Source organism: Helicoverpa zea, chromosome 5 (genome assembly GCF_022581195.2).
Source record: "Helicoverpa zea isolate HzStark_Cry1AcR chromosome 5, ilHelZeax1.1, whole genome shotgun sequence".
Taxonomy (NCBI): domain Eukaryota; kingdom Metazoa; phylum Arthropoda; class Insecta; order Lepidoptera; family Noctuidae; genus Helicoverpa; species Helicoverpa zea.
In genome coordinates, this window is record NC_061456.1 from 11808190 (window position 1) to 11825208 (window position 17019).

The 17019-nt window shown below is 36.0% G+C and overlaps 1 protein-coding gene across 1 annotated transcript in view; it reads right to left on the bottom strand.

Annotated features, from left to right (window-relative positions):
- The window catches only part of LOC124630166, a 108334-nt gene that overhangs the window by 9353 nt on the left and 81962 nt on the right, over positions 1–17019 (bottom strand). Inside the window, exons 2-4 of the mRNA XM_047163893.1 lie at positions 8879–9000; positions 2110–2311; positions 1519–1601 (exon numbers count right to left, since the gene is read on the bottom strand). Coding sequence (XP_047019849.1) covers positions 1519–1601; positions 2110–2311; positions 8879–9000 — 407 coding nt within the window. The remainder of the gene's footprint in view (positions 1–1518; positions 1602–2109; positions 2312–8878; positions 9001–17019) is intronic.

The following is a 17019-nucleotide window of genomic DNA, read 5'->3' on the forward strand; positions in this document are numbered from 1 at the left end:
CAGTCAATCAACCCAGCTTATCGGTCACGAGCCTCTCTGAAAGAGAGAAGGTTCGTAATTGGTATAATCTGAGACCAGTATCAGTAGAATCCTTCATTAATTGGGTTGTATTTTCAAGCTCAGATGCTACAGAAGCAAATAATTTTTTAAACAGCGTTTGTTACGCGAAAAATAATATTCGTATTTTTAATAGTTGAAGAAAAGGGTGTCAGGAGTGTCAGTTGATGGCGTGAATAGCCGTTTTCCCGCGGTTTATCCCTCGCCCCGGGGAGAATTATTATTGTATCGAGATGAAATATAGCCTACTAGCTTCCGCCCGCGGCCTCGCCCGCGTAGAGTTCGGTTATATGGCGTTTCCAAGAGAATTCTTCAAGTCCGGAATAAAAACTATCCTATGTTCTTTCTCAAGGTCAACTCTATCTCTGTACCTACTCATCCTCCGAGCCTTTTTCCCAAACTATGTTGGGGTCGGCTTCCAGTCTAACCGGATTCAGCTGAGTACCAGTGCTTTACAAGAAGCGACTGCCTATCTGACCTCCTCAACCCAGTTACCCGGGCAACCCAATACCCCTAGGTTAGAATGGTGTCAGACTTACTGGCTTCTGACTACCCGTAACGACTGCCAAGGATGTTCAATGACAGCCTACAGTTTAACGTGCCATCCGAAACACAGTCATTGGTGTCTAAGATATACTTAGAAAGTACATACAAACTTAGAAAAGTTGCATTGGTACTTGCCTGACCTGGAATAGAACCCGCGCCCTCATACTCGAGAGGTTGGTTCTTTGCCCACTAGGCCACCACGACTTCTGATCTCTGTACCCACTATATAATTTTATTAAAATCAGTTCAGTGGTTTAGACGTGAAACCGTAACAGACAGACAGTAACTTTCGCATTTATAATATTAGCAGGCATGTTATTCATCTTTCATTACTCCTTATTCGGGGATACTGTAACTGATTATATTTCTGTGTAAAAGCGACGTTTAACACCACAACTGAGGTTAACAGCAACTACCGCCAAGCAAGCATTGATATTGTAATATCTATCAACGTAACACAGAACTGCCCTCTATCGATATATAATCGAATAATCGATTCTTCACGGTTTCACATCTCCTGTACCGCTAGACCTTAATGAAGTGCGTTGCCGTGACTGCGAATTGGAGTACGTAACTAATTAAAGACCCCATGGTACCCGTAATGACTTTATATTCGATTCGGAACGGGTTTATGATTTGAGATCACGAATTCGGAATGTTTTGTTCTTGCTATGGGAGTAATGTTCCATGGAAATGATTTTCTGCTGGTCCAAGATTTAATTTTAGAATGTAATTTTTATTTTTATTTTTGCCGTTTCATCTGCGTACTAAGACAGTTTATTCAATCAAACTCAGAAACTGGAAAAGGCTAAACCGATGCCATTTCCAGTTCCTAGGACGTCATAAAACAAAAACGACCCCTTGTTATTGATAAACGAAAAAAAAAAATATTTACACTATACAAGTAATACTTACGGATGAGGTATTTTCGCTGCAAGGCCGAAGTCAGCAACGACGGCCATATAGTCGCCTTCTCCGTACTTTCTTAATAATACATTCTGAAAATACAAAATTATGACGCGGTTAATTCAAATCTTTGTACAAAGTGCACACATAATTATTTTGGTTTCTGCATTTCCTGTATGATTCAGAAAACTGGTTAAAACAAAAATTTCAAGAGTATGAGACAAGAAAATATTTCAGCCATAGTCGTAAGCCCTATGGAGGCAACTAAATTAAGTAGAAAATAATCCAAGACAGGTTTGCAGGAGACGCGCAAAAGACGCGTTTGCAGGTATTGTTCCAAAAGTTTTTCCATAACCTTTGGAACACAAAGGGCTGAAGAAGGAGCATGGGAGTGTTATTCAGTACAGTCTTGACCCCATTCTCTTCTATCTAGAGCGGAAGGAATCGTTTGATATTTCCCCCTACTTAAAAATTACAAAAAAGAATAGGGTAGTAAAAAATTCAAAAGAAAAAGAATGAAAACCCAAAAAAGTATCAGACCAACGGAAATTCAAGTTTGCGAAGGTTATTTTTTGGTTAATAAGATACTGAAATATTTACCTTAGTAGTAAGATCCCTATGGAAGACACCGAGGGAGTGTAGGTACATCATGCCTTCAGCCACATCAGCTGCGAGGGAGACCCTGAGGGCTTGAGGGAGAGGCTCCGGCGGCTCGCTGAGGATCAGCTGTTCAAGGGAACCGCCCTCCATGTACTCCGTGAGAGCGTGAAGCTGGCCTTCGTGAACACATACGCCCATGAAGCTGTGGATGAGAGGAAATATTCATTAGAGATTATTGTTTATAGGAATAGGAATGTTCTAGCTAAGGACGTCTTTCACTTGCTCTTATCCTATATTATTTAGCAGCATGTCCTATCCACAATCATCAAACATCTAAAAATCTTTTTGCCTATATTGTCTGCTGTGTAAATTACCTAGATATTTGGGCGTTCTTTATTTCTGGGTAATGTTCACAGAGAATAACGTTTTGAATAAACTACTACTAACTGTACTAAACTGTTGCTGCAAGAGAAAATTTAGTCTGTAAGCGCTGTGGCCTAGTCTCAATTTCATAAGCTATAAATCAGCAATTAGAGAGGAAAGATAATATATCTGTAAGTGAGAATACGTATCTAATCCCATTAATTTCAGTATGTACCCGTTTAAGTTTCACCGCATAGCTATAGAAAATGAACGTTATTAATTGTATTGATTTAAATCACTCGATAGACAGAAACGATTATTGCCGACGTATGTGAAAACCACATTCAATGGGGGAAAGTGAACCTATTCATACAATACAAAAAGAGACTTGCATGTGCCATGAAAACCGTGGAAAGCGTACAGAATGTACTACTTAGCACCAGAGAAGCACCCATTGAGGTGCACCCGTAATCAACTGACGATTGATTGCACCATTGTTATGTTTACAAATGAAGGCATTACAAAAAATGATCTTGCATTAATTATACACTTCATTCAAGGCCTCCCGATTAATGCATGACTTGCCTTTGACCCGATGTGTAATCTAGTTTTAATTTTGTAATCGTAACACAAGATGCATTCCTTTAAAAGTCTCCCACGCGAAATATCAAGGTCGATGCACACAGATGATTAGAAATCGGATTATGATAATAAAGTGTGTGCACAATGAGCGTCGCGCGAGTATGGTCTCGAAAGTAATTGGGAAAAGATTGGAGATGCCACAATAATGATTCCCAGTGATGCGGCCACAATAGATGGCCTCATTGACGCCGGCTATCAACCTGTCGTACATTCAACTGAACAAATAGATGTGATCTCATTTGAAATTGTCAGCACAAATATGGTAGAACTGATTATAGACGAGACACACTTGAACTTGAAACACTGTTGAAATATATTCATGCGCGCGACAGCCACAACAAATTTTTCCTCAGGTCACATCTACATAACACATCATTATTATGCTGATTGTGACATTAAAGGAGTGACGTGACTGGCTGTGATATGTTAGCAGACAAAAATACTAATCAAAATGCAGAGACATGCTTCTCATATGTTGTTCTATTCTATACACAATTTTCCTTCGTCTGTGACGTCAATTTCAAAACACGAGAGCCGGAGCACAAACAAATAACGACAGTTGCAAAACCAAAATATGAAAATCACACTGTTACGAGGTGATTATCTTATTGATCATGATCACGCAATGAGACAGATGTCAAGGCTTCACCGAGTAATCATCTTTTAATCAATGTAAATTGCCAATTAAAAACTTGGCGTGCAAAGATACAAAAGAGGGCTTAATTATAATGAAACTCTCATTGATAATAAGATAAGGTCAAAAAACATCAACAATCGGGAGAAAGCTAGTCTATTATTCCTAGGAAGTGGTATTTACAGGCACGCAATAAGAACGCAAGAGTTAAAGTTAATTGACACTTTTAGTTTGTTTAATGTTGGTTATCGTCGTAAATTACAGATGATCATCGCAGGCGCGGTCGCGGCAACTTGCTCAACCGTTAATCATGTGGCTTTTAGTGCCTTTGTATAATTCGACGTTTGAATCTTCTTCACAGATTTCTTCATTCGTGTACTTGGTATTGTGGACTATGGTTTGATATTTAAACGCGTTGCCTTTTAAATGTATGCTACGCCAGTTGATGTGAAACTAAAAAAAAAAGAGCAGCTAAAACACAGCTGCGCTAGATGGATGAGAAAAAAGTAAGACAAACAATCGGAACAGTGCAAGCATTGTTTTTATTTCCGAAGATAAGCGAGCAGGAAATGGGCGAAATGGGGGACAGTGGGTGCCATTGTTTGGTCCATTTCGTAATATATTATGCAAACTGAATTCGGGCTAACAACAAATAAGAAATGTCGTTCGCAAAATGTCATATTAAAAACAATGAGAACCAAAAAACTGCCAGAGAATAGGTACGTACAAGATATCAGGAAATGACTTCGTACGTGTGAATTAAATGTATTGTATGAATTCTGAAAACAATACGTGTTTGACTTACAAATAGTCGAATATTAAAATATTTGGAATATAAATGTCAACTTGTGTTACAAGACATACAATGTTGTTTGAGTTCTTATTGCATCCAAGAAATAAGGCAAGCATTTGTTTTGAAATGGGGTTGAAGTAATGGCAATAAATAATAATCTAATCCATGACTTCTCGTAGACTGCATCAGGTCCCCTTGGGTTCTATAGACAAAGGTATAGTGTTTCATCCATTCTTTAAAGTTATTTTTTTTATTTTTCTTTCACTTCAATTCGGCAAATCTCGGAAAAGCATGAGATATATTTTCAACAATACTTATATTAATAAAAAAGCTCAAGTAAACACAATAAAAGTTAACGCAGCTCCCTGTAGATGACGGAACGTATAGCGATCAGGCCTCAGTTGTTTGGTCAACAAACACGGGACAAAGGGTGGCCACGAATTTGTGTGGCGATCGCAACCAGCAAGGGTTTCGCACCATTCACAAACAATCATTAATGTGCTTACTTGGGTATTCATGAAAAATATCAAATATTTTTTTAGTAGGTACACAGTTCTGAAATGGTTTTGATTTTTGGGCACGCTGCAGCCAAACGAAACCGCATAAAGCATTATCACGATTTTTTAAGTTTTGTATGAAATCTTTTTGCTTGATTTTAAAAAGTGTTGTTGTGTTATTCAGGCTGTCGGTAGGTTATCAAAATTATATCAGCGAGGGTCTGGCACAGCAGATGTCACCATTTACGAAAATTTTCGGACAGGGATGGACAGGGAAATTTTGGGACAAAGAAACATGGAAATGGTTGTTATAATTTTATTTTTGCCATCGTTGGAGACACTTTCATATACACATAAGTCGAACTAAGAGCCATATAACATTTTTGTTGACCTTTCCATAAATATCTTCACCATGATTCATATTCACACATTAAGAGGAGAAATTTAAAAAATGTGTTAATTCTCTCAATAGGTTCTTTAATGCAATTCACACTTGTCTTGTGAGGCTTAAAGCCATCGATAGTATGCCAACCGCAATACGGTATCTGGCATCAATACCATTTATGTAGGCAAACTGTAAAATGCTATTATATGGGGAAATATGTTATGATATAAAAGAAGTATTATATGTTAGTAATACGGAGGCTAATTTCTCAATGTCGGATATCGGCTAGTCTTGTATTGTAAAAGAATTGAACGAGACTAAAGGATTTGCAGGAACACAAAACACGTGAAAAATTAGGAAGAATCAGAGAATATACTCTTTGTTTTACTTAGCAGCGTGTTTGTACCCGCATATGACGCGCATGCTAAGAATGATCATCACAATTATAAAGATGTAGTGCAGTGCCGTAATAAAGAAATATATTTGTTTGCATACCGTCTGAAGGTTGGGAAAGAAGTTTCATAAAATAATCAACTGTGGTAAAGCTAAATCAACTAATAAAACAAACGCTCGCCATAAAACTAATAAAACAACATACCACGCACTCACGCTTAGTTGCTCCAAAAAAATATAACTTTGTTGGAAACCGAGCAATTAAATTGTTTGCGAATATTTTGGCAAGCGAGTTTACTTTACGAGAGGAATAATAATCGTAAACAGTCTCAATTGGTGTGGTCACAAAGTGTCTTATAAAAACAGTGGCTACAAAAGATTCACACTTATTACGTTCTCGTTTCCTTGCCAGAACGCTTAAAATCAAGGTGATCTGGCTTTATCTGTCTGGACATGTGATTCCTTATGATTTTTACGCCATCTTGTATTTATGTTATGTGTTGCGATGTTATCTTCCTTGGCAGGACAAAGTGTTTGTATCTTGTGAGAGTTATGGCTTCCTTGGCGTGAACATATTGACTGTACTGTCTTGTATTGGAAATATCGGGATACACGGATTTTCTTGTGAATGTTTATTTTTCGGATGTTGGTCCTTTACACACTTCAAGGATTTGTTTGATCTGGGAAAATTTAAAAAACGCCAACAATTTTTCTACGGTATTGTATCTCAGTTGAATGAAGTTAGACATAACTTGCACGATATTATAAACAGATGATGTATACGTTTTCCACGCATTCCCAGACGACACGACTTTTGCCTTAGTGTATGAAAATAAATGCATTCATACATATTTGTCGAAAGATGATATGAATGAATGAATGAAGAAGAAAGAGTATTGTAGCCACAAAACTCCATGTAGAGATTTTTGGTTGAAAAGGCCTGTTGTTATTTGCAGGGACAAAGAAGTTCCCATATAATAGTTGACGGGTTAAATATAGCTATGTTTCAATAATCCTGCAGCCAGACATATGATCTGCTGACGTCATTGGTATAATTAGTTACAAAGACGTTCCTTGTTCGATGTCACGAGAGATGGAGGTTCGAGCTCAACCTTGGTAAAACTCTGGAATTTAATGTAAACTTTATTTTGGGATTTCCAAAATCATATGAATATTTCATTTATTAAGTTAATAATTATGAGACCGCAAACGTTGATAATAAAATGTTGAAACATACTTTAAATGTTAATTAATGTGCAGTTTAAAATAACAATTCTAATTCTGTTTTCATGGATACAAATGCAATCAGTTTGTAAAGGTCTCCAGTAGTTCTTAATAGCTACTTAGAAGACGCTAATGATGTATTTAATGATTACTGATCTTTTCGGCCTTGCTCCCCATCGCTCGTACTTGATACTATTAACCTTTACAGATATATGGTAATGTCAATAGGTATTTAGTAACTAGTTTCACTTTTGTAACCTACAAAGAAATTGTGTCACCCGTAAAGGAAGTTGACGTTAAATGGGAAACCTTTGTAGATATTTTAGTGGACGTAAAAGGAACCTTAATTCAATTGCCAAGGATTGGCATGGAAATAAATTAATGACACTTTAGTGCTTAGGGAGAGTTCACCCTTCCATTAAGGAAGTTTTTAGAACCAGGATGTTTTACTTCTTTTTTGAACAAGGAGGTTAAAATAAAACTGATATGATATGTAGCCATGCATATTTCTAAACGTTTTTGACAAAGACCCTGAAATAAGGGGTTAAAAGGCATCTGTATGTAAAAACAAGTACGTATATAAAATCATAACTTATTTGTCCTTTTTATCATCAATCCTTGAGCCACGTGTGGCTACTGCGTAATATAAAATGGGACATAAAACAAATTAAATTAAAGTATGCAAATATATTTTATCGTTATCATTTTCGCTCGATTTCATTCGGAGTATAATGTAGGAAACATCATAAATCACTTTAATACTTGAATGCTACACTAGACTTCTGTTATCTAGCTTTGCTCGGATATGTACATTTGTATAGAGGTTGGATCATTTAGGGCAATTTATTAAAGGATGATTTATAGATGGTTTAAAAGATTTAGTCACTGGGAGATGTATTGGATCGCCTGCGGAATTTATGAATCAATAGCCTCCCGCCCTGGCTTCACTCGGGTTTTACTATACTATTTTATAGACAGTTTATAATATTTCTCTTGATACACTCTGTCTATTGGTGAAAACCACATTAAAATCCGTTGCGTTATTTAGGAGATCTAATTTGACCAACAGAGGGAAATCGACTTTGTTTTATACGATTGAAGGATGAGGAAGGAAGACATGACATGAGTTCAAAGGAGGTTACAACACATTAGATTGATGGCCAGAATTTTTGGTGTTCCAAAGAAAACACATAATTCCTGTTTCTCACACTGCATTTGAATAATGCATGAAATTGAAGTAGTGCAGTGGGGCAATAAATTCGTTGGACAAAGAACTCCACAAACATGTTTCTTTGGTTACGCTCCGCTTCCCGCCACCCTCTTGGCCGTTATATTTTATATTCTTTTGGTGCTCAAATATTTGTCACGTTACTGAGCGAACGATGCCTCAACGAACAAACAAATTCTGTTGTCTCACAAAATGTGATATTTTATACATTGTTGTAATAATATATTTTGTCTGATTTATGACTAAAACGTTTCCGGAGTTCTGCAATTAACATTTAATAATGCATAATTTGACTCGAGATATTTGAATAAAATTAATATTTCGTCTCAAAATTAATTAGAGGGACCTTGAAATTTAGAAGCGCCCACGCCGTAAGATTCTTTTTCCTTATCATTTTAAAATAACTTTGCTTTAATTGCTCTCCTTTATAAGGCATAAAGTCCGAATAGATATTTTCAACGTCATGGTTTTAGCTCTGCCCAGAATCCAACATGCTTGCAAACTTGAATGAACTTATAGTATTAAATGCAGAGGACCATTAGACTTGATTATCTTGGAAACTGCTATACTACTGGGGTGGAACGAAGTTTCAAAGGAAAGCAACACTTACCCGAGTATATTAGGATGTTTTAGTTTGTTCATGAGCTGCACTTCTCGTAACATATTGGGCCTGTTGGCGCGCTGCTGGTTCATTTTCAGCACCATTACTTTACCGGAGGTCTTGTTCGTTACCTGAAACAATACAATATAAGTTTAGACTTGACTTATTTTCTTGTAATAATTTTGATATAAGGTCACATTATTTGAGATTATAGAATCACTATTGTTGACAAGGGCAATTGCAGAATTCAATATTGAGTCCTAAGTTGGATCCCCGAATCAAGGGGCGGTGTTGAAGTTTGCGTTTTCTTACGCGCGTATTTCAAAATCTTTAATATTAAAACAGCTCTAAAACATGTACACGCAAAATTATCGCTCCCGTTCCATCTATACCTAGTTCAGTATCTAAGCCCATAACCCATTACTTATCATCAAACTTCCATCCCATACCGTAGTGTACAAACAAGCCATAAATTTGCCATCGCTTACAATCCCAGGAGTACATTTATGACGTCATTAATGTTCTAGCCAATTATCTAGGTAGACAGCGATCGTGACGTCGTTTGCGAAAACCATCAAGTCTTTAAGTGAAAATTAGGAGCTGATTAGATTTTATGTCACTCGTTAGAGATGGCGGAGTGTTTATAAGGAGACCTTGTTTAAGAAGCTACCTTTATGTTTTTAGTAATAGGTAAGGTTTACTTCTATTTTCATTCTTATATGAATTTTTATTACTGGTTAAATATAACAGTGTATAAATTAGTTTTCATACCATTGGTTGTGTTACAAAATAAAACTCTTCACATATTTTCAGTAACTTCTTTTCATTTACGTTGCTGTCTCTTCAAACATATTTATAGGCAAATTAAATATCGTTGAGGTAAACCATCACCATTAACTCTGCACCAAGAAGGTTTATTTCAAACCAAGCCATACAATCATCGATATAAAATCAATTACCATTTACACCGTTCTCACTTTTCACACATTAATCGAGACGGCAGATTCACAGCATCACTATCAGTATATCGTAAACAATGCAAGTGTTAGTATGTATGTAGGCTGTATCGTGCTGCAGTCTAGATTGGGTTTCTAGTTTTCTAGACTGCCGTTCGAATACACCGTAACGTGTGCGATACGATGGCGTGTCTGTGACTCTGTATAATCTGCTCGTTAATGTTAGAGGAGAAAATTGTGTCAGTCTTCTGTGTGCTCCGAAAGGTACATTTAAGGCCACAGAAAAGGCGGTACTGAGTATAAGCCAATTTTGTTTGGAAGTTAGTAAATAAATAGGTTGAAGAATTGTTAATTATATGACCGTAGACAATCAATTAAAATACTTAATAAAGTCTTCAGCGAATCTGAGCAACCTTCCTATCAATTTTTAAACGCCTTCCCAAAAAGGAATACGTTTTTTGGCTGTCATTTACATGAGGGTATTGAAGAATGTTATGGAAGAAACCCAGCTACTTCCAAAAACAGTCTCGATTGGTCATGTAGTAAGTATGTAATAAGTGCATAGTATGTAATAGAGCGCTTATCATTATCTATGCGCATTTGTATTAATCTAGATAACGGTCACGTGCCTGTAAATAGATGATGTTTGCTCTATTAAGTCAATATTGAAGAATTTCAAGGTGAAAGATAATTCGCTGGAAGATTTGTTTTGAAAAAAAAAAACCCACAAAAAAATAAGTTTTTTTGGACAGAGTTATGAGATTACGCCAGACATGGAAGGATGGAAGATGACATGCTGACCCATACATAAAATTGATGCTAGGACCAAAGGATGATGATGATAACGTACTTTGAAATAACTTAGCCACTAGCAAAGGTCAAAGAATATAATGAAATATAATTCCAGCGTTAATAAGCACAAACCGTTTATTACATATGAACCTAGATGTGAACCCAAGTTGACGTGACCGACACGGAGGTAATAAGCGTATAATTATATTAACTCTTTTATAAAAATAAGATAACTGGACGCACAAAAACAATTATTTCCTTGAAAAGAAAATCATTTCAAGTTAAATATAAAGTTGCAGGAAATACCTAGAAACATGCAGGTGCGATTCGATCTATGAAATAAGAAAAGTTCACGTCTGGTTATGAATTTGAGAAAATCCGAACTGCTGAGCAAGGAAAAGTTCAATAAGTAGTAGTAAAACTTTTCAAGGCGATTGGTGCAAAGTCACACAAGTAAGCGCTCGACGCTGAAAAATATCGGTAAAGAACAGTTCTATTATATGATAATTAAGATTTGAAGTGTAAATACCCAATTTTAAGAGTCCACCCATCTTATCATTATGCCAACATTTTTCCAAGGATTCGGGTCGTTCAAGGGGTCGGTTTAAGAGTACATCCATTAGGTACAAATATAAATTAAAAAAAAAAAAAACAAGGATAGGTACCATAACATTTTATAAAATGCAAAGTGCATGTAACGTTACAATTACAACCCTAAACTACTCGCCACACTCTCTACTAGATTAGTCACCATCACATTTTAAGAATAGTTTTTCCACCAACACTACATATTTCCCACACAAGGAAAGCGTTTGTTGGCAAGAAAACGCACCATCATTTAGCGTCCCCTACGGTTATGGCGAAGTAACTGTAAGACATTAAATAACCATTTATATTGTGTCAACTATATAGAGGAGTATACGTGTTTATTTCCTTTCCATTAAGATGGTTTATGATTGGAATATATAACTTTGAGGGTTCGTTTTGTTGTTTTGTATGGGTTTTACGGTAGTAGTTTACGGAGCTACGATGTATCTATACTAATATTATAAAGCTGAAGAGTTTGTTTGTTTGTTTGAACGCGCTAATCTCAGGAACTGCTGGTCCGATTTGAAAATTTCTTTCAGTGTTAGATAGCCCATTTATCGAGTAAGGCTATAGGCTACTTTTTATCCCGATACGGGAAGTAGCACCCACGGGATGCGGGTGAAACCGCTGGCAGAAGCTAGTTCTTATATAAAAAATAAAAGGTTTATATTATACCAATATAAACCTTCTACTTTTCTATCAAACACAAGGATGATATTTGGAGTTATATGTAATAGGCATAAGGACACTTTGCTTGAAACTAAAATGACAGTATATTTTTGTACAAGTAAGAAACATGGGCCTATGTAAGTACATATGATTTACATAAATATGTAAGTTTTATCTACAGATCCGATTAAATAACATTTCATAATAGGATTAACGGCTTAACTCATCAAAAAAAGCTTAGGTATAATAAATAACAAGGTGATCGTAATTATTCAATGATTTCTAAGAATCCTTTGATTATTATGAGATATGAAAATGCAAATGAGCCTATAATTGGCAGTCTCTATTCTACATTTTTCGATTAATTGGGGATTAACTAGATTACCGGCCGGTTTCTAGGAATTGGTCCTTCAATGTTGTAGGTAGCAGATAGCAATATTTTTGTTTAAATACGTAGGTTTCTATCAAAATTGTAGATTAAGCACATAAAACAATGCAATAACACATACTTGGCCTTTTGAACACATAGAATTTCCTAATGCGATCTCAGAGAAGAATTGAATGAAAAACTCAAGTTATCATTAATTATTACTGCCAAAATGACCTACACAAATAACTAAAAAGGTTGATACTTATCTAAACACATAACATTATCAGGAACTAATTCACTATGCTTGTTTATTTACTTCAAGGATTGGTCACTGTGAAAGTTCAGCTGACAAAATGATACACGACCTCATATTGTATAACCTGAAGTGTTTGTAAACAAAACAAATGAAGGTAAACATTTAAGAAGGCAATTGTATGGGAAAGCCAGTTGCTATGTTTAAAGGTACGATATTCCCTAGTGGGGCCAACCAGGGCCAAGGCCTGCCGGAGTTGCGGTATTGTTCTAAAGAGTTACCGCGGCCCTGGTACATAAGGGCTAAGAAGGAACGTGATGGGTTTTAGTCAGTATGGGCCTTACTACAAAAACTTTAAACCCTGTTTTACACTTGTCTAATAAAATTTTGTCTGCAAAATGAACCATATGTCAACGTCATAATTTGACATTTTTTTAGACAAGGCATAAACTGACGTTTAAAAGTTTTTGTGGTAAGACGGTAAGAGTCTGACACACGCTGCTAACCCACAGCGGGACGGATCATTTGATAACTTGGCATAGTATTATAAGGAACTAATACACTGTGCTTGTTTATTTACTTTAATGATTGGTCACCGCGAAAGTTCAGTTGACGAAATTATACACGACCTATGTTCTATAAACATAACCTGAAGTGTTTGTATACAAAACAAATGAAGGTAAACATTTTAGTAGGCTGTTGTATGAAGGAAACCGTTGCTATGTCCGAAGTTATAATAACACTGATCGTCATATATCACAATATTGCTGTTGCTTATCGTACGTTTGCCTTAGTAACGGTTTAATTTAGTCTAGCTGATTGTGTAAACTTGGCCTTTTTTGGCTGGGAAGACCTTTCAAGTATATTTCAAAATTACTTGATGTAAATTGAACCCTAACATAACATTATATAAATATGAAAGAATTCAACCTTAGTTTCTAATACCCTTTTGTGGTAAATTACCCTTACAGGTTCTGAACATTTTTGTTGTAGACACAAATTGGGCCCTGGAGACGAATCTAAGTAGGTTAGTTACTTAGCTTTCGTGAGGTAAGTTAGTTTTCTCAGAGTCCGTATTAATCTGCGGATTACTTTGTTGGTTTAAGCATTGTATTAAGGGGATACTATAGGTACTCAGTATGAACATAACAGAGTGCTAAGTTTCACTAGACATCCAATAGTTTTTGCGTGAAAGAGTATTAAACATTCATCTATCATCACCAACTTTCGCATTCATAACATTATATAGGATAGTACGACCTACTACAAAAGGTATGAGATATCACAACAAAACCTGTTTTTTTACTTATTATCATCTCGTGGTAACTACTCTACACATACGGATAAAAAGTTACCTACAGCCTTCCTTAATAAATCGCCTATCTAACACTGAAGTAATGTTTCAAATTGGTGCAACAGTTTTTGCGATTAGCGCATACAGACACTCTTCAGCTTTATAATATTAACCATAGCTAAAGATAAATATGTATATTACTAGTCGTTTTCCCGCGGTTTCACCCGCGTCCCGTGGGAGCTACTGTCCGCACCGGAATAAAATATAGCCTATGTTACTAGCAGATAATATAGCTTTCTAATGGTGAAAGAATATTTAAAATCGGTCCAGTAGTTTTTGAGTTTATCCATTACAACCTAACAAACAAACAAACAAAGTTTTCCTCTTCTAATATTAGTATAGATTTCGTCAGGGTGTTAATTAGAGGTCCTAGTGTCACGGCGATGTTTGTTCACAGTGTTTGATTTCGAAATCTCACATTTAAGTATGTCGTATGTTGTCAGGTAGGCTGTCTTTGTATTGATGAATTAATTAAAAGGTGTGAAAAATGAAATAGCTGGAAATTATAGATGATGTCAGACAGAAAAATGTGGAAGACGAAGATAGGCTTTGCTGACTGCAAAGAAAAGGGTACGGTTATGATGAATGCGTCCAAGTCCAAGAGTTTTATTTATTGTTTGCTTGAAGAGACGCCAATCATGTTTATTTAAGAAAAGTTTACTTTAATTCAGTCTTCAAAGAGATTTATTTATTCAAACTTACTTGAAAATACCTTTTACCTAAAACCAATACGGTAAAAAGCTTTATTTTATTTTTAAATTGCTTTTAAGGATAAATGGCTTTTTAATGTAATATTTATTAGTAAGGAAATGTAGGTAGTAGCTACGTCTGACTCGGAATACTCAAAGGCAGATTCTATTTCCGGATCCGCCAAACGTCGGGGGTTAGTCAGAACGTAGTATGAAGAGGAAAATACGGAGTTTCTGACTATAAAATATTTACATGTAAAAGTGCTTAATTTAGATATGTACTTACTTTTTATCAGAGACATTTTGGTCATGTTAAGAAAAAATAGTGAATCTTGTAAATAAAACAATATATAAAGACAGATTATCAAAAGGTCTGTAGAAACAGTGAAAATACACTTTTAGTATTTCAGTTTGCTACACATTAAGTCAGAAACTAAAATCACCATAACAAAAATACGACTATAACCCAACCGCCGCAAATATGCTACAAGTACACAAACGGACCAACCACATGTTAATAAAACCACCATCAGAAAGATGGCAAAGCAATAAAATATTTTATCGATAGCCCCAAAGGTCCACATCTTCACTCCCACTGTACCATAAACCAAAGTAAATACCTGCTTAATAAGAAGCGTAAACAGTTTTTTTCCCAAGTAGCACCTACTAACAGTACTCGACACCCACTCGAATTGAATCTCAGTCATCACTTACACCCTTTACTCCAAAAAAGTGCAAGGTATTACCAGCTTTCGGTCTTAGGAAAAAGGGTGAGCATCGCGTGAAAGTTTGGACGGTAGAAGAGCAATTCGTGCGGTTGTCCGTCAGTGGTGTAGTCGGGACACTTGACACAGCCTTGCTAACGAACTGATGATGATGCTTTACGAGTAGCCACTTTGAGGATAACCAGAGTTCTGAGGAGTTTCGTGAATTCCATGTTACGAAAAAGCAAAATTCCAGCTATTGACGGTATTTATTGAAGATGAAAGTGCTAACAGAATCCTGGTTGATATAGAGAAAACAAGATACGAGTTTTTGCTAAAGGCTTTTCCAAAGTCTGACATAATGCGCAACTTTGTATAAACGTTCGTATATAAACAGCATTCAAGAGGTAGTTGAGACACACATATTGTGAGTACGTTGACTATTGCAATAGTGGTAGGATAGATAAGTAGGTAATGATACTTAATATAATGGGTGCTTATAAACGGTTCAATCAATTTTAATGAACATTTCACAATAGTTGCAAATGTCGCTGTTGCTAGTGATTGCACGTGATATGGATATATTTGCGCTAGAGCTTTGCAAATGCAAATTCTATTATTGCAAATGAACAATATAAATATCTAAGTTCGCGAAAGAAGCCATAGCTCGGACACCGCCCACAATATTCGAAGAAGGAACAAAAAAAGGATTTAATCTCGTCTTTATTACATGACTTGAAGATAACACGTAATCCTGGCACGCAAGAATGTTGAAAATTCTTCGTGGAACACGCCCGTTGCATCGCACGAGTAAAACATGCAATGAAAAAGAAGAAGTGCAGGCAAAGGCATGTGCGTACAGCCGGTTATAAAAATAAAGTTATTATGCCAGTGATATTGAAGCGATGGGAAACGGGATCGGGGCGTCAGTTCGGGCGGTGTTACATGCAATAACCGTTTTCCGAACATGCATGCAATGTTTATAGCTGCAAATAATTATGAAAGAACACTAATAAAATTTACCATAGCACTTATATTTTATGTAAGAAAATATTGAAGTACATTTTTTTGATGCACCCAAAGAGGTAATATATTGATAAAAACTCATAAGCTAAACAATAAATGGATTCAAGAGAACACTGAAGTAGACACAGGCAATAAACCAGTCCTCTAAATCAAAATCTCAAGATTCGCCCGTCGGCATCTTTCCACGAGCAATGCAGTCAGAACGCGACATTAAGCCAATGTTTGCAAGTAACAACGATAAGATAAAAATCCGCAATGCACGACGTCAAACTGTATGACATATGGGCGACTAAAAATAAGCTTATCAAGACGGCCGATACTGAGGACGAAGTTGTAAAATGTAATGATATTGGAGGACATTATGATGCAGTTAAATTGTTTATTCATTAACTGGCTGGGAATTTATTTGTTTTGATGTAAATAAGACAGGATTGGAGATCCTTTATGGAAGACTACAATTGGGTAAAACAATTTTTCCGTTTATCTCTTGGAGGATACATCGAAGGTCTGTAGATCTGAATAAAATAATTTGCTACTGTCTAAGGCCAAGAAAATCCATGCATCTAAAGTTATTTGCCTTTTTTTCACGCTTGAAGATGACTTATTAAAAAGCGAACGATCGAGAACGATGATCGTAACATGAGGACAAATTATGAAGTGTGTACGGTGTAGTTCTAAACCTAAACTGCTGCTACTGCTTATTCATATTTCAAAGAACCATTAACTGTTAAAAACAATTAGAACAAAGG